Source organism: Pseudorca crassidens, chromosome 5, assembly GCF_039906515.1.
Source record: "Pseudorca crassidens isolate mPseCra1 chromosome 5, mPseCra1.hap1, whole genome shotgun sequence".
In the NCBI taxonomy this organism is placed as follows: Eukaryota; Metazoa; Chordata; class Mammalia; order Artiodactyla; family Delphinidae; genus Pseudorca; species Pseudorca crassidens.
In genome coordinates, this window is record NC_090300.1 from 87,545,044 (window position 1) to 87,567,100 (window position 22,057).

The window sequence follows — 22,057 nt, forward strand, 5'->3', positions numbered from 1 at the left end:
ATTTTCTTTGGCTAAGGAAAACAGGTTACCTGATTGACAATCCCAACAAACCAATGGCAGTGGGATGAGAGGTAGTTCTCCAAAGGAAAAGTAGGGTGTCTTGCCAGAAGAAGAAGGCATGGATTGGGGCAGATTAAACTCTCCACTGTGTCCCTGACCTTGCCTGCATTTCCACTTTCGGTCATACACAAGAGATGTTAGTTTCATACAAAAGGGAAGAAGGGATAAGTTTGAACCTGGAGAACTGTACAAAAATGTACAGGCAGCTCTGAGTCCACAAAAAACAAGGCAGCCCTGGAGATCTGGTAGAGGTAGCGGGTAAGAAAATTACAAAAAGTGTGAGAAAGGACAATAAAATCATGGGTGCCAGAGCCAGACTGGTTGTGTCATATGTTACTTACTGCTGGTTCATTGCACAGCTGCAGGAATTCATGTATCCAAGTGCAGCTAGATGTTAGCATTATTTTAGAAACTGCCATTCACTTTGCACTGAATAAAATTTAAAAAAAATGCATTTCTTTATCATTGAACATATGTGAATTTCAATGAAAAAGTATTACCTATTTAATCAGATTTTAAAATTAGAAGTGTTGGGTGTGGCGTATTCATTTTACATTTTTTTTTTACAATGGAAACCCTGAGGATTACTTTGAATAATGAATTTTACTAATGTCCTGAAAGAAGGGTATCTAAATTATGTTTTTCGCTCAGCATTTTAGAAGGTATTATTCTAATAAACAATTAATTTTGGAACTGGCAACACCTAATAATAGTGTGGTGTCCGAAAGATTAGTGACTTATATTTTCAAATATTTTGATAAATTACTTGGCATGGTAAGTAAGGCTTATATTTACGTTTCCCAGAAAATATTGCTCTGGCCAAATGGGTAGCACTATATAGGGTAATTCTGAAAACCAAAATGACGTATGCATTTTATATTATTTAGCAAATGGTATTGGGGAAATTGACTAAAAACATATGGGGGAAAATTTAGTTACAGTTCACACCATAAGTAAATCCCATATGATGTAAAGAGTTCACTTTTTAAAAAATGAAACAGACCATTAAAAGGAAAATAAAAGAAATAGAGATAAGCATTTAACTGATCTTATGTTATAAAAAGACCTAATATACCCAGAAGCAATAGAAGAAATCACAAAAGAAAGATAAATTAAAAAATTAAGACTTCGGGCTTCCCTGGTGGTCCAGTGGTTAGGGCCCCATGCTTCCACTGGAAGGGGGCATGGGTTTCATTCCTGGTCGGGGAACTGAGATCCCGCATGCTGCATCGCATGGCCAAAAACAAAACAAAAAAAAAGACACCTACAAAACAAATATGGTCATAAAATTAAGAATAAATTGGGGAAATTGTAAATAACAAAAGGTCAATTCCTTATGGTATAAGGACCTGTCATTAGTTGATAAGCAAAACAAAATAATCCAGACAAACTGGAGAAGTCACTGAAACTGAATAGGCTGAAAACTTTAAATAAATGGTTCATGGCATAAAATTTAGGAAAATATAATAAGTCACATTAATATCCTTTGAGTAAAAATTGTTAGGAAATACTCCAGAAAGAGAAAACCAAAACAAACTAACAAACAAAAACTACCCAGACTACTGTGATGACCCAAGAATTGAACATAAATCAATATTACAGTGATTTTGATAAACAACTTATGTTTGCTGATGCAAATAAGGTTATCATGTTAAACAGTATTTCCTAAGTAGTCATCCTTACTGAGAATTAAAATAGAGTAACAAATACTATTTGGAACCACTTTTGCAAAAGTGAGTGTAATAGAGAGGAAGAGCTAAGTTTGGGAAATCTGTAAGCCTTTGGTTTTGGTACTAGCTCTATAATTCCTTAGCTAATGTGATTTTTACCCATTTTATCCCTTATGTCCACATCTGTAAAATGGCAGTAATCATAATAAAAATACTTTTTACTTCCCAGAATCTTTATAAAAATTTTATGAGTAACAGAAAAAAAAACTTTGATTTGCCTATTTAATATTATGTTATCAGTGATGGTATAAATGTAGACTGCATGAATTACCATAGGAAACTAGGAAGGAACTATTTAGAAAAGAAAAAAAGAAGTTAAAACCCTGAAAAGTCTGTAATTGAGGAAGTTGGACACCAAGTTCATCTTGGTTTCTAAAATATATGAACATTTTTCTGCCCCATGGTCAATTTTTTTTTTTTTTTGAACTGTCTGTTTTGGAGATTAACACCTTGTTGGTGGCATTATTGTATTGCATTTACTTTTTTTTTTTTTACATGTTTATTGGAGTATAATTGCTTTACAATGGTGTGTTAGTTTCTCCTTTATAACAAAGTGAATCAGTTATACATATACATATGTTCCCATATCTCTTCCCTCTTGTGTCTCCCTCCCTCCCACCCTCCCTATCCCACCCCTCTAGGTGGTCACAAAGCACTGAGCTGATCTCCCTGTGCTATGCGGCTACTTCTCACTAGCTATCTATTTTATGTTTGGTAGTGTACATATGTCCATGCCTTCTCTCACTTTATCACAGCTTACCCTTCCCCCTCCCACTATCCTGAAGTCCATTCTCTAGTAGGTCTGTGACTTTATTCCTGTCTTACCCCTAGGTTCGTCAGGACATTTTTTTTTCCCTTAAATTCCATATATATGTGTTAACTTGTGGTATTTGTCTTTCTCTTTCTGACTTACTTCACTCTGTATGACAGACTCTAAGTCCATCCACCTCATTACAAATAGCTCAATTTCGTTTCTTTTTATGGCTGAGTAATATTCCATTGTATATATGTGCCACATCTTCTTTATCCATTCATCCGATGATGGACACTTAGGTTGTTTCCATCTCCGGGCTATTGTAAATAGAGCTGCAATGAACATTTTGGTACATGACTCTTTTTGAATTATGGTTTTCTCAGGGTATATTCCCAGCAGTGGGATTGCTGGGTCGTATGGTAGTTCTATTTTTAGATTTTTAAGGAACCTCCATACTGTTCTCCATAGTGGCTGAACCAATTCACATTCCCACCAGCAGTGCAAGAGTGTTCCCTTTTCTTCACACCCTCTCCAGCATTTACTGTTTGTAGATTTTTTGATGATGGCCATTCTGACTGGTGTGAGATGATGTCTCATTATAGTTTTGATTTGCATTTCTCTAATGATTAATGATGTTCAGCATTCTTTCATGTGTTTGTTGGCAGTCTGTATATCTTCTTTGGAGAAATGTCTATTTAGGTCTTCTGCCCATTTTTGGATCGGTTTTTTTTTGCTATTGACCTGCATGAGCTGCTTATAAATTTTGGAGATTAATCCTTTGTCAGTTGCTTCATTTGCAAATATTTTCTCCCATTCTGAGGGTTGTCTTTCGGTCTTGTTTATGGTTTCCTTTGCTGCGCAAAAGCTTTGAAGTTTCATTAGGTCCCATTTGTTTATATTTGTTCTTATTTCCATTGCTCTAGGAGGTGGGTCAAAAAGGATCTTGCTGTGATGTATGTCATAGAGTGTTCTGCCTATGTTTTCCTCTAAGAGTTTGATAGTTTCTGGCCTTACATTTAGGTCTTTAATCCATTTTGAGCTTATTTTTGTGTATGGTGTTAGGGAGTGTTCTAATCTCATACTTTTACATGTACCTATCCAGGTTTCCCAGCACCACTTATTGAAGAGGCTGTCCTTTCTCCACTGTACATTCCTCCCTCTTTTATCAAAGATAAGGTGACCATATGTGTGTGGGTTCATCTCTGGGCTTTCTATCCTGTTCCATTAATCTATATTTCTGTTTTTGTGCCAGTACCATACTGTCTTGATTACTGTAGCTTTGTAGTATAGTCTGAAGTCAGGGAGCCTGATTCCTCCACCTCTGTTTTTCGTTCTCAAGATTGCTTTGGCTATTCGGGGTCTTTTGTGTTTCCATACAAATTGTGAAACTTTTTGTTCTAGTTCTGTGAAAAATGCCAGTGGTAGTTTGATAGGGACTGCATTGAATCTGTAGATGGCTTTGGGTAGTAGAGGCATTTTCACAATGTTGATTCTTCCAATCCAAGAACATGGTATATCTCTCCATCTATTTGTATCATCTTTAATTTCTTTCATCAGTGTCTTATAATTTTCTGCATACAGGTCTTTTGTCTCCTTAGATAGGTTTATTCCTAGATATTTTATTCTTTTTGTTGCAGTGGTAAATGGGAGTGTTTTCTTGATTTCACTTTCAGATTTTTCATCATTAGTGTATAGGAATGCCAGAGACTTCTGTGCATTAATTTTGTATCCTGCTACTTTGCCAGATTCATTGATTAGCTCTAGTAGTTTTCTGGTTGCATCTTTAGGATTCTCTATGTATAGTATCATGTCATCTGCAAACAGTGACAGCTTTACTTCTTCTTTCCTGATTTGGATTCCTTTTATTTCCTTTACTTCTCTGATTGCTGTGGCTAAAACTTCCAAAACTATGTTGAATAAGAGTGGTGAGAGTGGGCAACCTTGTCTTGTTCCTGATCTTAGTGGAAATGCTTTCAGTTTTTCACCATTGAGGACGATGTTAGCTGTGGGTTTGTCATATATGGCCTTTATTATGTTGAGGAAAGTTCCCTCTATGCCTACTTTCCGCCGGGTTTTTATCATAAATGGGTGTTGAATTTTGTCAAAAGTTTTCTCTGCATCTATTGAGATGATCATATGGTTTCTCTCCTTCAGTTTGTTAATATGGAGTATCACGTTGATTGATTTGCGTATATTGAAGAATCCTTGCATTCCTGGAATAAAGCCCACTTGATCATGGTGTATGATCTTTTTAGTGTGCTGTTGGATTCTGTTTGCTAGTATTTTGTTGAGGATTTTTGCATCTATATTCATCAGTGATATTGGCCTTTAGTTTTCTTTCTTTGTGACATCCTTGTCTGGTTTTGGTATCAGGGTGATGGTGGCCTCATAGAAGGAGTTTGGGAGTGTTCCTCCCTCTGCTATATTTTGGAAGAGTTTGAGAAGGATAGGTGTTAGCTCTTCTGTAAATGTTTGATAGAATTCGCCTGTGAAGCCATCTGGTCCTGGGCTTTTGTTTGTTGGAAGATTTTTAATCACAGTTTCAATTTCAGTGCTTGTGATTGGTCTGTTCATCTTTTCTATTTCTTCCTGATTCAATCTTGGCAGGTTGTGCATTTCTAAGAATTTGTCCATTTCTTCCAGGTTATCCATTTTATTGGCATAGAGTTGCTTGTAGTAATCTCTCATGATCTTTTGTATTTCTGCAGTGTCAGTTGTTACTTCTCCTGTTTTATTTCTAATTCTATTGAGTTGAGTCTTCTCCCTTTTTTTCTTGATGAGTCTGGCTAATGGTTTATCTATTTTGTTTATCTTCTCAAAGAACCAGCTTTTAGTTTTATTGATCTTTGCTATTGTTTCCTTCATTTCTTTTTCATTTATCTGATTTTTATGATTTCTTTCCTTCTGCTAACTCTGGGGTTTTTGTGTTCTTCTTTCTCTAATTGCTTTAGGTGCAAGGTTAGGTTGTTTATTCGAGGTGTTTCCTGTTTCTTAAGGTAGGATTGTATTGCTATAAACTTCCCTCTTAGAACTGCTTTTGCTGCATCCCGTAGGTTTTGGGTCATCGTGTCTCCATTGTCATTTGTTTCTAGGTATTTTTTGATTTCCTCTTTGATTTCTTCAGTGGTCACTTCGTTATTAGGTAGTGTATTGTTTAGCCTCCATGTGTTTGTATTTTTTACAGATCTTTTCCTGTAATTGATATCTAGTCTCATAGCGTTGTGGTCAGAAAAGATACTTGATACAATTTCAATTTTCTTAAATTTACCAAGGCTTGATTTGTGACCCAAGATATGATCTATCCTGGAGAATGTTCCATGAGCACTTGAGAAAAATGTGTATTTTGTTGTTTTTGGATGGAATGTCCTATAAATATCAAATAAGTCCATCTTGTTTAATGTATCATTTAACGCTTGTGTTTCCTTATTTATTTTCATTTTGGATGATCTGTCCATTGGTGAAAGTGGGGTGTTGAAGTCCCCTACTATGAATGATTTACTGTTGATTTCCCCTTTTATGGCTCTTAGTATTTGCCTTATGTATTGAGGTGCTCCTATGTTGGGTGCATAAGTATTTACAATTGTTATATCTTCTTCTTGGATCGAACCCTTGATCAGTATGTAGTGTCCTTCTTTGTCTCTTCTAATAGTCTTTATTTTAAAGTCTATTTTGTCTGATATGAGAATTGCTACTCCAGCTTTCTTTTGGTTTCCATTTGCATGGAATATCTTTTTCCATCCCCTTACATTCAGTCTGTATGTGTCTCTAGGTCTGAAGTGGGTCTCTTGTAGACAGCATATATATGGGTCTTGTTTTTGTATCCATTCAGCTAATCTGTGTCTTTTGGTGGGAGCATTTAGTCCATTTACATTTAAGGTAATTATCCGTATGTATGTTCCTATTCCCATTTTCTTAATTGTTTTGGGTTCGTTATTGTAGGTCTTTTCCTTCTCTTGTGTTTCTTCCCTAGAGAAGTTCCTTTAGCATTCGTTGTAAAGCTGGTTTGGTGTTGCTGAACTCTCTCAGCTTTTGCTTGTCGGTAAAGGTTTTAATTTCGCCATCAAATCTGAATGAGACCCTTGCTGGGTAGAGTAATCTTGGTTGTAGGTTTTTCTCCTTCATCACTTTAAATATGTCCTGCCAGTCCTTTCTGGCTTGCAGAGTTTCTTCTGAAAGATCAGCTGTTAACCTTATGTGGATTCCCTTGTGTGTTATTTGTTGTTGTTCCCTTGCTGCTTTTAATATGTTTTCTTTGTATTTAATTTTTGACAGTTTGATTAATATGCGTCTTGGCATATTTCTTTGGATTTATCCTGTATGGGACTCTCTGTGCTGCCTGGAATTGATTAACTATTTCCTTTCCCATATTAGGGAAGTTTTCAAGTATAATCTCTTCAAATATTTTCTCAGTTCCTTTCTTTTTCTCTTCTTCTTCTGGAACCCCTATAATTTGAATGTTGGTGTGTTTAATGTTGTCCCAGAAGTCTCTGAGACTGTCCTCAGTTCTTTGCATTCTGATTTCTTTATTCTGCTCTGCAGTAGTTATTTCCACTATTTTATCTTCCAGGTCACTTATCCATTCTTCTGCCTCAGTTATTCTGCTATTGATCCCATCTAGGGTCTTTTTCATTTCATTTATTTTGTTGTTCATCGTTGTTTGTTTCATCTTTAGTTCTTCTAGGTCCTTGTTAAATGTTTATTGCATTTTGTCTATTCTATTTCCAAGATTTTGGATCATCTTTAGTATCATTATTCTGAATTCTTTCAAAGGTAGACTGCCTATTTCCTCTTCATTTGTTAAGTCTCGTGGGTTTTTATCTTTCTCCTTCATCTGCTGTGTGTTTTTCTGTCTTCTCATTTTGCTTATCTTACTGTGATTGGGGTCTCCTTTTTGCAAGCTGCAGGTTCGTAGTTCCCGTTGTTTTTGGTATGTCTCCCCAGTGGCTAAGTTTCGTTCAGTGGGTTGTGTAGGCTTCCTGGTGGAGGGGACTAGTGCCTGTGTTCTGGTGGATGAGGCTGGATCTTGTCTTTCTGGTGGGCAGGTCCACGTCTGGTGGCGTGTTTTGCGGTGCCTGTGGACTTATTATGATTTTAAGCAGCCTCTCTGCTAATGGGTGGGGTTGTGTTCCTGTCTTGCTAGTTGTTTGGCATAGGGTGTCCAACACTGTAGCTTGCTGGTCATTGAGTGAAGCTGGGTGCTGGTGTTGAGATGGAGATCTCTGGGAGATTTTCGCCGTTTGATATTATGTGGAGCTGGGAGGTGTCTTGTGGACCAGTGTCCTGAAGTTGGCTCTCCCACCTCAGAGGCACAGCACTGACTCCTGGCTGCAGCATCAAAAGCCTTTCATCCACACGGCTCAGAATAAAAGGGAGAAAGGAAGGAAGGAATGAAGGAAGGAAGGAAGGAAAGAAGGGAGGGAGGGAGGGAGGAAGGAAGGAAGGAGGGAAGGAAGGAAAGAGAAAAGAAATAAAGTAAAATAAAATAAAGTAAGATAAAATAAAATAAAGTTATTAAAATAAAAAATAATTATTAAGAACAAAAAGAAATTTTTTTAAAGAAAAAAAAAAAAAACCGGACAGATAGAACCCTAGGACAAATGGTGGAAGCAACGTTATACAACCATTGTAAAGCAATTATACCTCAATAAAGATGTTAAGAACAACAACAGAAAAGCTATACAGACAAAATCTCACACAGAAGCATACACATACACACAAAAAGAGGAAAAGGGGAAAAAAATCATAAATCTTGCTCTCAAAGTCCACCTCCTTAATTCAGGATGATTCGTCGTCTATTCATGTATTCCACAGATGCAGGGTACATCAAGTTGATTGTGGAGATTTAATCCACTGCTTCTGAGGCTGCTGGGAGAGATTTCCTTTTCTCTTCTTTGTTCTCACAGCTCCCAAGGCTCAGCTTTGGATTTGGCCCCGCCTCTGTGTGTAGGTCGCCGGAAGGCATCTGTTCTTTGCTCAGACAGGACAGGGTTAAAGGAGCCGCTGCTTCGGGGGCTCTGGCTCACTCAGGCCGGGAGGGGGGGAGGGAGGGGCACGGAGTGCGGGGCGGGCCTGCGGCGGCAGAGGCCGGCGTGACGTTGCACCAGCGTGAGGCGCGCCGTGCATTCTCCCGGGAGAGTTGTCTGTGGATCCCGGGACCCTGGCAGTGGCAGGCTGCACAGGCTCCCCGGAAGGGGGTGTGGATAGTGACCTGTCCTCACACACAGGCTTCTTGGTGGCGGCAGCAGCAGCCTTAGCGTCTCATGCCCGTCTCTGGCGTCCGCGCTTTTAGCCGCGGCTCGCGCCAGTCTCTGGAGCTCCTTTAAGCAGCGCTCTTAATCCCCTTTCATCGCGCACCAGGAAACAAAGAGGGAAGAAAAAGTCTCTTGCCTCTTCGGCAGGTCCAGACTTTTCCCTGGACTCCCTCCCGGCTAGCTGTGGCACACTAACCCCCTGCAGGCTGTGTTCATGCCGCCAACCCCAGTCCTCTCCCTGCGCTCCGACCGAAGCCGGAGCCTCAGCTCGCAGCCCCGCCCGCCCCGGTGAGTGAGCAGACAAGCCTCTCGGGCTAGTGAGTGCCGGTTGGCACTGATCTTCTGTGCGGGAATCTCCCCGCTTTGTCCTCCGCAACCTTGTTGCTGTGCTCTCCTCCGCGGCTCCGAAGCTTTCCCCCTGCACCACCCACAGTCTCCGCCCACGAAGGGGCTGCCTAGTGTGTGGAAACGTTTCCTCCTTCACAGCTCCTTCCCACTGGTGCGGGTCCCGTCCCTATTCTTTTGTCTCAGTTTATTCTTTTCTCTTTTGCTCTACCCAGGTACGTGGGGAGAGTCTTGCCTTTTGGGCGGTCTGAGGTCTTCTGCCAGCGTTCAGTAGGTGTTCTGTAGGAGTTGTTCCACGTGTAGATGTATTTCTGTTGTATCTGTGGGGAGGAAGGTGATCGTGTCTTATTCTTTCACCATCTTCCCCTCGTCCTCAATTTTTTTTAATTGAGTCAAAGTTGATAGTGAAATAGATGACTAGATGGGTACCTAAAGAAATATTGATAAAAATGTTTTACTGGTTCAGAATAAAAGCTTGCTCCTTTGTGACAAAAATTTAATGAGATGACTTCTTTGAGCTCAGAAAAGAGTTGGAGAGAAAAATTTCATTCATTTCTTTTTTCAAACACACTGACTGAGCACCTACCATATTCCAAGTACCGTGCTCTGTTAAGATTCAGTGGACAAAGGCCTTCCTGTCTGCCTCTTTCAGTTTAGTGACTGGCATAGGTAAATAATCCAGCAATTATGGTTCAGTGCTGTGTGGAGAAACACAGGGTACAGTGTGAGAACACAGGAGGGGCACCCAATATGGAATCAGGAGTGGGGTTGGGGGTAGGTGGGGGATGACAGGACAGTCTTCCTGGAAAAAGTGAGAATACAAGCTGACAAGTTGAGACCTGATGGAGGAAATGGAAGAGTCACGTGAAGAGTTGAAAGAAGACATTCCATGTAGAAAAAAATAGAATGTTAAATGCCTGGGAGTAAACAAAGACAGTATATTACAGGAATCAAAAGTTGTTTGATCTGACTGGATGACGCAACGCAAAGGGAATAGGAAATAAGGCAGGAGAGAGAAGCAGGGGCTAACCATGAATGACCTATTAAGCCATATTAAGAAGTTTTTATTTTGAGGGCAATGAGATTAATCAGAGGATACCATATTCATATTTGCCATTTAGGGGGAAAATTCTGATTGCAGTATGGTGAATGAATGACAGTGAGCTTGGAGAGAAGAAGACTAGAGGCAAAGAAACTAGTTGTAATGCTTTTGCGGTAATTCAGGCAAAAAAAATAAAAAGAAATGTCGATGGTTGGAACAAGGCTAGCAGGAATAGGAATTGAGAGAGGAATTGAGAGTGATAAATGAATCTGAGAGATATTTAAAAGTCATAAGCCGTAGAATTTGGGGATCCATTTTATATGGGGGCAGTAAAGGAGAGAGAGCCGTCGAGGGAGATAAACTTCTTTTTTGGTTTGGGCAACTGTTTTCATGGGGACACCATTACTGAGAAAGTGATCACAAGATTACAGGTTCTCTGTGGGAAGGAAGACGATGACCCCTGAGTATGTTGAATCCTGGATTTCTGTGAGACATTCAGTGGAGACGTAGAATAGTTTGTTCATTGAAAGTGCAGATATAAAGGTCATGAGAAAAATATGGGCTGAAGTTACTGATTTGGGAGTCATCAATAGCATGACATTAGCTTCTGAAGCTCAAGAGTAGATGAGTAGTGAGTGATCACAGTGAATAATATTTAAAAAGAAGACAGTGATCAAACCTTCAGATGTTTAAGGAAGGGGACAAGATAGACCAAAAGTTAAACTTGGAAGGTTGGCCAGAAGGGTAAGAGGAAAAGCAGTTGAGTTTGTGACCTAGAAACTAAGGAAAGGAAGAATGAGGTTCCGGTCAACAAAGTCAACTACTTCAGTGAAAAATAGGAATAATAACAAAAATTTTCATTGGACCTGAAAACAGTATGGTTCAAACAAATTGGTGAGCCTCTTGAGAGCAGTTTCTTTGGAGGTTAATGAGAGAATGCAGATTGCACTGAAGGTTGGAGTGTGAATGGGAAGTGAAGACATGGTATAGAACAATTCCTTCAAAAATTTGGAGATAGAGAAGTTAAAAGTAAATAAGAAGGTAAGACGGGATTTGGGGAGGGATTTCTTTCTAGAGCAAAAAGGCTACATCATATATAAATGCTTATGGCAAGAAGCTGATACAAAGTACAATAAAGTAGGAAGATAAATGATGGAGTGAAACTACTGGTTAGTGACCCAGAGGAAGGTGGGATACAATGTCAACATGATTGCATTTCTAACTGTTCAACACAAACACTTTGTGTATCTCCAGTGTCTGAGATTCAGGACCTGAATATACTGTCCTTAATTAGGAGAAAGAATATAGTTTGGTGGCTAAAGCATAGCCCTGTAGCTAATTATTCTAGATTTTATTCCCAATTTTATTACTACCTGTCTATGTAATATTGAGCAAGTGACCTTACTTGTGTCCATGTAAAATCAAAGTCCTTAGTACATATATATTCCTCCTATAAAGGAGAGGCAATATGAGTAAATTTTATCACAAATAATAACTCTCTCAGATCTTGGCCATTGGAGATTTTTTTTCTATTTTGTAAATTTACATGTTTATATATTAGGGATATGGAATCTTTCCCCCTCCACTTTTTTTTTTTTTTTTAAATCAGAACACATCTGTGTTTCTTTTCTCTACTCTACGTCTGGTCTTGGAGTTCAGAATAAACTTTGAATTGAGTGACGTGAGCTTTTATAATTACTATATAGCTTCCTGTTACAGTTCTTAGATTGTTGAGGGAGGTACCTAGGATGTCCAAGTCTTGTTCTCAAACACCATCATAGGTTGTATTGTAGGTGTTTTTGGACATGTTCAGAACCATGGCTTACTCGACTGGGAATTAAAAACTGTTAATATTAAACAGTAGAACAATTGTACATTCAGGAGCTCTGGGTTCTAAGCCTAGCCATATTTCGTGATGTGATCACCCTTGATAAGCCATTATTCCACTCTGTGCCTCATATTCTTCCCTATTAAATGGATATAACCTTTCAGGTCCTCATTGTGAAAGTCTGGGAGGGTATACTGTAAGTCTGTATGAATATGAGAAAACTACTCTGAACCCAAAGGGGAAACAAACTCTACAAATAGAAGTTGCTAAGTGACAGGAATCAACTACATTCTATTTCTGCCATTGGGTTTGATTTGGAATCACTGGTTCCTACCCAGAGGCCATATCAGATGTCACTGTGAGAAGAATGCCAAGGTCAAGAGGATCCTCCTCCCACTTCCTCCTTGTGACACTCTGACCTGGTCAGCTGCCCAGGTACCATCAATAACTGCTAACAGGGATCTGCAGGGATAATACAGTTGTCAGGCAGCTGCCTCTACAAGCAGAAAATGTTCCTGTTTTATTTGTCATTGCACAGAGTCTATAATGGGCAGGAAGAGTGAGAAAAAATAAGAGTTTTTTTATTATTGAAATACTTCATGCTCTCTTGTCTTCCTCCCTCCCCTGACACATAGTTTTTCAGAGACAGCATAAGCAGCTAAGAGTTAAAAAAAAAGGAAAATCACAGTCAAAGCATAAACTCTGCAATTTGTAATCAGTGCATAACCTCTGTGATGAAATTTGTAAGTAATTCACTTTCCACTTAAGCCCACCAGTGTGAGATCTAATGTTGCCACCCAGAACACTAATGAAGGAAGTCAGACGGCAGTGTAGCTAGCCCTTGGGGACTCATTTCTCATATCACGGAGAAGTAATTTCTGTCATTTTTGGCCATCTGGTAGCCTGGATTGTGAAGATGAAGATTCATTCAAGTAGGGCTTAAGAGCTTGGGCCCTGGAGTCTTTTCAGATTCAAATCTGTTTTCTGTTTCTCACCTAGCCTATAACTATAACTTAGTTTTCCACCCATAAATAAAATCCTCATAGGGTATTATTTCCTTATTATAAGGAGTTATTGAGATAATACAATACTTATAAAGTAATCTACATAAGGTCTTATGTATAATAAATGCTTAAAGTTAGCTATTATTAAAATGTTAGTAGTAGTGGTGGTAATAGTATTAGGAGTAATAGTAGTATTTTTATAAAGTCTACCTGTCTGTGACATAGGCCTTATTAATTCCATTTTTAAGCTCTAAGGTACATCATCAGGCCATGTCACACACCAAGATGATATTTAGAGGTTTTCTCTTGTAGTGATTAACCAAGTGTTTCCTTTTGTGGCTAGATTATAAGCAACAAGGTATTACGGCATCTTTATGACACAACTCTGCAATCCGACATTAAATAGCACTGCTTTTCTTTTCCTGACATTTGGAGTAAATAGTGGGCTATAATCATTTTATACACATAAGAACATAAATGTCGGTAATATTTAGTGTTAAGAAATTTATTCTTAATGTGTATAACTGTGCATGTTCTCTAATAACCAAATAAGGTCCATTGTAATCAGAAAAGAGCTAAGACATTTTCATTATGTTACTCTGCATACTTCCTACAACACTTGACCATAGTGGAGAGATTCTCACCTTATAGTAAGAACCACGCTTTTCATCTGCTCACTAAGTCTGTAAGGATGTCCAAAAGCACCCAGACTTCTTAATACAAAAATTCAAATGGTTTAAGTCAGAAAAGCACTTCGCTTGAATTTGCCACTTCCTGTTGCATGGACCAGCACTGGAAACCTGCTTTTACTGACATGCTTACATATTCCGTTTGCTTTTGTCTTTACAGTTCCACCAAAGATCTCCAACATTTCCTCGGATGTCACTGTGAATGAGGGCAGCAACGTGACCCTGGTCTGCATGGCCAATGGCCGTCCTGAACCTGTTATCACCTGGAGACACCTTACACCAACTGGTAAGTAACCTACCAGTCCCCCAGATGTCATACGCTATTTAGAATATTCTCATGTTTCTGTGATTCCATTGGATCCAAAAGGCAAGCATGTATATTGTTATTAAAACACTATTACAGTAGTGACATAGGACTTGTTTAGGGTCATCTCTGGTCTTGGCTAATGTATCCATCTCTATAAAGTCTACAACCATGGGGGGGAAAATATATATATTTTTTTGATGATTTATATATGATATATTTCATTTCCAATAGAACACTTCCTCAAGGCAACAAATATAGAAGCATTAAATGCATTAAATGACTTAGTATTATGTCTGAAATATATGCCAGGTTGGTGCCTGAATGCCTTGGAGCAATATTTTGTGTGGATTAAATTTCCATAGCTCTTTGTATATTTTTTTGTTTTGCTTTGCTTTTAAATATAGTTTCCTTATATGTAGCACCTTGTGATGAAATCTTTTAGGGATAATACACAATTGTTTGTGACTTCTAATATCCTATCCTTAGCATCTGGCTCTGTGGAGGGGCACCAGGCATGGACTAAACTTCATGAGCTCGTTATGGATCCCCAGCTATGGATGCTAATTCAGTAAAAGTCAGAAAATCATTTCTCAGGAAAGTCTTCTGCATTCTCCCCTCCTCCTCCCACTATAACTGGGTTCTGAGGTTCTGCTGCCTTTTGAGCTTCATTTAAATACTTTACCAAATTATTTAGTATTAACTGCATGCATCCTCCCCTACTCGACAGATGAAATTTTCTTATATGCAAAACCATGCCTTTGCGAATGACAGTATTTGTAGAATGGGGCCTGCTATTTCGTTTTTCCAGAAAGAGGAACTATGGATCAATTATTCTTATAAAATGTCATTTATTTGGGTAGCTAACCCCCAACATTTAACTGATTTATATCTGATATTCTTTTAAAGTTTTCTCGTATAAAATCTAGACATCTTGTTTATAACATATTAATTCTGAAATGAACACCATGAAAAATTGTTGTGCAAAGCTAGATAGGCAATGGGAGCTATCCCGAGATACTTCTAAAAGGCCAGGCCAGGGTAGTGTTTGGTTGTAGCATCTTTAAATATTTTGTATTTTGTGGTGTGAGAATATGGGCCTCCCTTTCATATTAGCCCTCAAATTAATTTATCAGGTGAAGTTTAGACTAACCTATGGAATGGTCTTTTATTTAGGTAGCTATTCTTATTAGAGGCTTCTATTTTCTTTAGACAATGTCACTCAAAACCCATTCTATTGTTAATGCATACAGCTTGTCATTTATTGATAATATATAAAAGCAATAAATGAAGCACTTATTTTGGAGGATCAAACTCATATCCTCTCATTCCCATCTTAAACCTCACATGGAAAAAAATACATATGCAGGCTTATCTGAAGTGTGAATATCAGATAATATATTATCTAGATATGATATACATTTCCCCTGGATTAAATTAAACCTCCAGAGCACATTCTCCTTGAATGGAATGATATTAACCCTCAATACCACAACACCTAGACCTTTCCCATGTAGAAGTGCTTTTACTAAATGACTATTTGGTATAAAAGTTTTGGGCACATATTTAAGGATGTTACAAAACAGGGGTCCCGAACCACTGGGCCGCAGACTGCGACTGGTCCGCGGCCTGTTAGGAACCAGCCCACACGGCGGGAGGTGAGTGGTGGGCGAGTGAGCGAAGTTTCATTTGCTGCTCCCCATTGCTCACGTTACCATCTGAACCCTTGTCCCCACTCTCCCCCACCCCCCGCCCAGTCTGTGGAAAAATTGTCTTCCATGAAACTGCTCCCTGGTGCCAGAAAGGTTGGGGACCACTGTTATAAAAGATATCCTCTAAAATCATTGCATTTTCTGCAATGTTGTTTTTGAGAGATGGTTAATTGTACGACATGGTTTCCTCCGAAAGGACACTTTGAGAAAGCTCCTCTTTGTTTTCAATGTTTCTACTGACCTTTCTCTAAGCAATGGTTTGTTTTTTAAAATGAACCCAGTGAGTTTTTATAAATAATCATGAGTCCTTCATCGTATTGACTGTTACCAAACTTAGAGCCAAATTTATGACTGGTCTGTGAAAGAATAGAGGAAATCATATATAAATTACACATTAATGAAGTGGATTTTAAATAAACTATGTGGAATTTTATGATATCAAATCCGTATACAGACACACTCTTGCTTTCATCTTGTTTTCTTACCATTATTTTCATATTGTCTCACCTTTTGTAATTAATTTAAATCTTTATATACATATATTACTTATAATCTCAATTTTTTATGGAATAAGTGGAGATAAAAGAATGGAAGAAGGAAGGAAGATAGATTATATTCAAGTTATAATCAAGAAATGAACTGCATTAATAAAAATACTTTATTCTTTTGGTGTACTATTGACTAGTAAACAGTTTTGGGTTTTTTATTTTCAGGGAAAAATGCTATTGGTGATCTGAACCTAAAGATATATTCTTTTTTTATCCCCTCAGTTTAGTAAAGTAATGAGATCAAACCGGAGTTTCTTTTTTATCCCCTCAGTTTAGTAAAGTAATGAGATCAAACCGGAGTTTCAAGGCCTTCTCAGGCTTGTTCTAGGAGTTTAGATCTTCATAGCTAACTCTAGTAGACTTTTTCACGATAGTAAACATATGGTTTGAACCCTGAATAACCTGGTTATCCATGATGTTTCAAGTTATCAAAAGACCAAAGGACAAGCTAGATCTTTCACAATAAAGGCAGTATTTACATACAGTCAGAGAACACTAGGGACTTCAAAATCAACTAGAAAACTTGGTGTACACACAGGGATTCCCAATAGTCAGCCTAGGGATCAGAAAACTAGTCCCTGGGCCAAATCCAACCTGCCTCACATTTTTACCACCTGCAAGCTTAGAGCAATTTTTAAATGGTTAGAAAAAAATCAAAAGAATTCTATTATTTAACATGCAAAAAAAAATATGACATTCAAATTTCAGTGCCCATAAATAAACTTTTAATGAAACAAAACCATGCTTATTCAGTTACACATTGTCTATGGATTTTTTTTTTTTTTTTAATAAAACGGCAGAGTCTAGTTGCAACAGATATGGCTTAGCCCCTAAAGCCTAAAATATTTTCTACCTGGCCCTTTACAGAATAGTTTACAGACCCCTGCTCAAGAGTATGGCTTGGGGCATAGGTCAAGGATTTTCTGCACTCATCTGTGACTCCATGGGGCTTTGGGGATATCCCCCATTAAATTCCTAAAGACATCTCAAGGGAAAGAACTTTATTCTTCTATAATCCTCTATCTAGACCCTCTCTGTGGGTCAAATTCTATTCTGGCGCATACAAAACTAGTTCCCTGCTGCATTCACAGACTCAAGGGCAGACTCCAATTCTGTCTACAACAGGTATTAATTCCCAAGCCTACTCTTTCATCTCTTTCACATCTGACCTAAATAACCACCTGATCATAATCATATTCCTGAGGACAGGAGAGAGAATCTGCCTTTACTGCTATACAGGAAACCAGGATTTTTTGTTTTATGTGTGTTTTTTATTCTTTTCAAAATTTGGAAACAGGGGGTGATCCTTTTCAGCCTATAATGCTAAGCCTTTCATGGAGACACCCAATGAAGAGGCTCTGCTCCCTGTGTGACAGCAAAGCTACTGCAACCCTTAGCCATATGAGCAAAAAACCCCAGCTAGCTTTGTTCAATTATTAATTGTGCCTTCAACAGTACAGAGTGTGACTGCCTTGCAGAAGAAATGTACCTGTAATTAGCTCGACCTCACAGGGACTTTGAGCCCTGAAACCAGGAAGATTTCATGCAGGTTTCACAAGTACCTGATTACCTGTCATTTGATAACACAAGGGGGAGAAAGGAAAGTAGGTGCAAGGTATATTTTTATGAGAAGAATATTTATTACCTCTTAATTCAGTTTTTTAAAAAAAATTTTCATTGGGTCATTTTGTTTCTCTTTCTTTTCACACCTGAAATTTCTTTTTTAAGTATACTGCGAGTGTTTTTAGAGAGGGAAGTTAGAAGAATGGTGAATTTTTTATATATACAAAATCAAAACATATACCTGACATAGATGGAGGAGAAGAGATTGCTGCATTCCATGGTTGCCTCTCTTGTATTTCTGATTTCTTAATTTTTCTCTCCTCTTCAGTTTTTCTATATAATCAAAATGATGTGTCATGTATGTGGTTGTTAAATGTGACCTATTTTCTCCCTTAATTAAGTTAGACTTTCATAATCCTGTAACTCCCAGAGGGCAATTGCACCGTAACATGTATTTTCTATGGAGTGTTTGATCTCCCTTCTGTGAGCAATGCTGCTCCCATCTTCATTTAACTTTGTTTCTTCTCACATTCCAAAGAAAGCCCCTTTCTCAAGTGTGCCTCATGTGGTGTCAGGATTGTTCATGGTTAGAGTTTCTGTGCATTTCATTTCTACAAAGGTTTTTACATCCTCAGTGACTTTCTATACCTGAAACGCTCAACAGGCACACTGAGAACTGAGCCCCTTAGCCTGAGAACAACTTAGCAGGCACTGTACAATTCTCTTGTCCAAGCCAGAAGCCAGATTGGACATCAACAACCCGTATAGAAAGCTCACGTAAGAAATATTTTCTATTAAAAAAACCACACACACACTAACTTGAAAAGATACATGCACTGCAGTATTCATAGCAACATTATTTATAATTACTAAGATATGGAATCAACCTAAGTGGCCATCGAGAGATGAATGGATAAAGAAGATGTGGCATAAATATACAATGCAATACTACTGAGACATGGTCCCTGCACAGATGGAACTTATAGCTCAACAAGAAAGCAGAGTATTAAACTAATACTTGCATGAATAACTACTTAATTAGATTTATACAGTATAAAGGAAAACTGTAGCTTTCAATAAGACCATAAAACAAGGCCATATAGCAAAATCTGCAAGGCAAGCAAAGCTGCCCTCTGGGGAGCTTATGCTGAGACTTCAAGGATGAATAGAACCAGGCCAAGAAAACAGGGGAGGGAAAATATCCTAGGCAGAGAAAGAGTATACATAATAATGCATTGAAGAATCCAGGCCAGCATCTTTATGTGACACCATGATGTTAGTATTTGGTTACTTTTTTTTTTTAGATTATTTTAATAGATTTAAAAAAAAAAATTTATAGATTTTTTTAAAAAAATATTTATTTTATTTATTTATTTTTGGCTGCATTGGGTCTTTGTTGCTGAGCATGGGCTTTCTCTAGTTGCGGCAAGCGGGGGCTACTCTTCGTTGCAGTGCGTGAGCTTCTCATTGCGGTGGCTTCTCTTGTTGCGGAGCACCGACTCTAGGTACGCGGGCTTCAGTAGTTGTGGCTCGCAGGCTCTAGAGCGCAGGCTCAGTAGTGGTGGCTCACGGGTTTAGTTGCTCCGCGGCATGTGGGATCTTCCTGGTCCAGGGCTTGAACCCGTGTCCCCTGCATCGGCAGGCGGGTTCTTAACCACTGCGCCACCAGGGAAGCTCCTCTTTTACTTTTTAATATTCTTGGTTTCCCTTCTCAGAGAACAGAAAAATAAAGAAAAATCTTGCTCTGTTTTCTTTTCAGAACCTTACTTGTATGTTGGTTTTAAATATACAATGTAGTGTATACCAGTGTAGCAGGTATATAGACAGTTATTTTTGTGTGTGAATATGTTAAATTTAGGTCAGGAACATATTCTTTTCCCATGCATATAATTCCATAATAGCCTAATCAAGTAAATACAAACTCTTTTTCAGTAATAACCTTGTCATTAAATCAAATGGGTAATTTAGAAAATGAAGACTACAGAATTTAACTGCATGATTGCTGGCCTCCAAACCTTAAAAATCCTTAAGAGACTAACAATAACTGACACTGACAATCTTTAAGTCATGGGAGGATTTCCACAACCAGATGTGCTGGCCGTTTTGCTGAGTGTTGTACAGATGCCCTTGTACCACCAGCACCTCACTCTTGCTCCTCCCAGATGTGTCATCAGATCCCCAGAAAACTCTTCCTGAAGAGAAATGAACCATCCTAGATTTGTCCTTGGGGAGCTAGCTTGGATTTGAGCGCTTCAGGACATTTTGGAAGCTTGCGTGGAATTGGGGGGAGTGGTGGCAATAGCTTAATCACAAACTTTGCACGTGGCCTAGGAGAACAGAAATAGTGTCCGCATCTCTCAGCGTCTCATGACTTCAAATATTTTTTCCGTTATTCCAAATAGTCTGTGTTTTCTAATTTTAAAATAGGTCTAAAGATAAATCTTTGCCAAAGGTTATCATGAGAATTAAAAGAGAACATGTAGGTGAAGTCCTTAGCACAGTGTTAGCTATTGTTGATATTCTTATTTTCAGTATCTGTTTTAATTATTTTTTATCCCTATGTCAGATTTCCATAGTGAAAGTTTGGGGGTGACTGATAATTTTATTGAAAACAACTTCCATGCCATCTTTATTCATTCTAACACAGCAACCAGGGAGACTTTTTAAATGCTCTCACCAAGGCTAGTCTTAAAATGTCACATCTTATATTGTGTCACATTTCAATATACTCACTTGAGGTGTTCATCTTTCAAAAGGGCATGAGAAAAACATCTTGTTAGGGAGAAATTTTCTGGTGTGACTTACTTGTGTGTCCATGCTTCTTCTCCTAGAGGACAGTTTTCCCAGAGTCTGGCTATGTAACAGCTAATACTTTATTAACTGTAGCTGTAGAGAGCCCTATAGGTTGTAAATTACAATGATATTTTTAAAATAAAATTTGTGTACAGTGATACCAAAAAATGACCAACAATTTCTCCAGTTTTCCAGTTGGACCTCTTGCTACTAGGTATTTACCCCTACTACAAAAATACTGTTTCTAAATTTTAAAATGGTTGAGTTAATTTTCCTGCTTGATTTCCCAATTTCCTATTGTCTTTGGGATAAAGTTCAAACTAAGCATGGCAGAACCCTTCATTCAACCTATTTTCCTATCCCTAAACCCCTAATCATTCAACTTTAGGCAGTAGGTAGATTATACTACTTATATTTCAAGAATATGCCTTGTCCACTTGCTTTGGGGCCTTCACACATCCTGGTTTTCTTCTTGAAGCATGATTTCATATCTCACCAATATCATCATTTTGCCAGTATAACTTTTTCTTTTGAGGCCTTCAAGACAACACTCCCTACAGGAAGCCATATAATAGAAGTAGTAAAATTTCATTTTAATTATGTGCAATCTCTAGATTATAAGATCCATAAAAGTACAGAAACTTATATGTCCTACCTATGTGTATATTCTTAGCATGTTGCTTGGCATATAAGTGCTGAATCAATCAATCAACCATGAGTTGTTCAATTAAGGGCTTTATAAAAATAGTATTGTTGAGAAATAACTTACATCAGGAAGTGGAAACTAAATACACATTGACAAGTAATTAAAGCACGAATGAATAGAAAGCAAACTGCAAATGACACAATAAGAATTATATAACTAAGGCTATCCAACGAATAGTTTCATTAATCTCTTACTGAGAAGGTTTCAGAAATTTCAGGAAAGCTCTCCAGGTCCTGTTCAGATCTGTTTCTTCTTTGTTGCCCTGATGTGCTGGTTTCCTTCTGTGGGACTTTCATCATTATCCACTGGGCTACAGAGAATTCTCTGAAATCTTCATATTTTTGTATCAAATCCTTTGACATTCTCTTTATCACTAATTTATTATCAGAAATTATTCTTCTCAGCAGTTGTCACACTCGGTAATTCTCTTAAAAGTTTATGTTTTTACTATTTTCCTCATGAAAGCAGAGCAGGCACCTACACGTTCTTTGTCCCATTATAGCACCTAGCACAGAGGAAGCGCTCAGTAAAAATTTATTGAATGAATAAATGAATTACTTATTCTAGCTAAATGTCAAACTCTGTTAGAATCTGTTTAAAGTTTCGACTTTAAGAACAGAATCTTCATAACTATAGTTTTTCTTTACTGTATCTTATATATCTCAAATATATAGGACATTGTCTTTCTGTAAGACACATTGTAAAATGCCTAGTGCAGATTTCTGTAT

At 38.0% G+C, this 22,057-nt stretch overlaps 1 protein-coding gene across 4 annotated transcripts in view; it reads left to right on the forward strand.

The window, feature by feature from the left end:
- Window positions 1-22,057, forward strand: part of LSAMP (limbic system associated membrane protein) — a 652,751-nt gene that overhangs the window by 416,219 nt on the left and 214,475 nt on the right. For all 4 annotated transcript variants that reach the window (XM_067738826.1, XM_067738828.1, XM_067738829.1 and 1 more), the window contains exon 3: window positions 13,864-13,989. In XM_067738826.1, coding sequence (XP_067594927.1) covers window positions 13,864-13,989 — 126 coding nt within the window. The remainder of the gene's footprint in view (window positions 1-13,863; window positions 13,990-22,057) is intronic.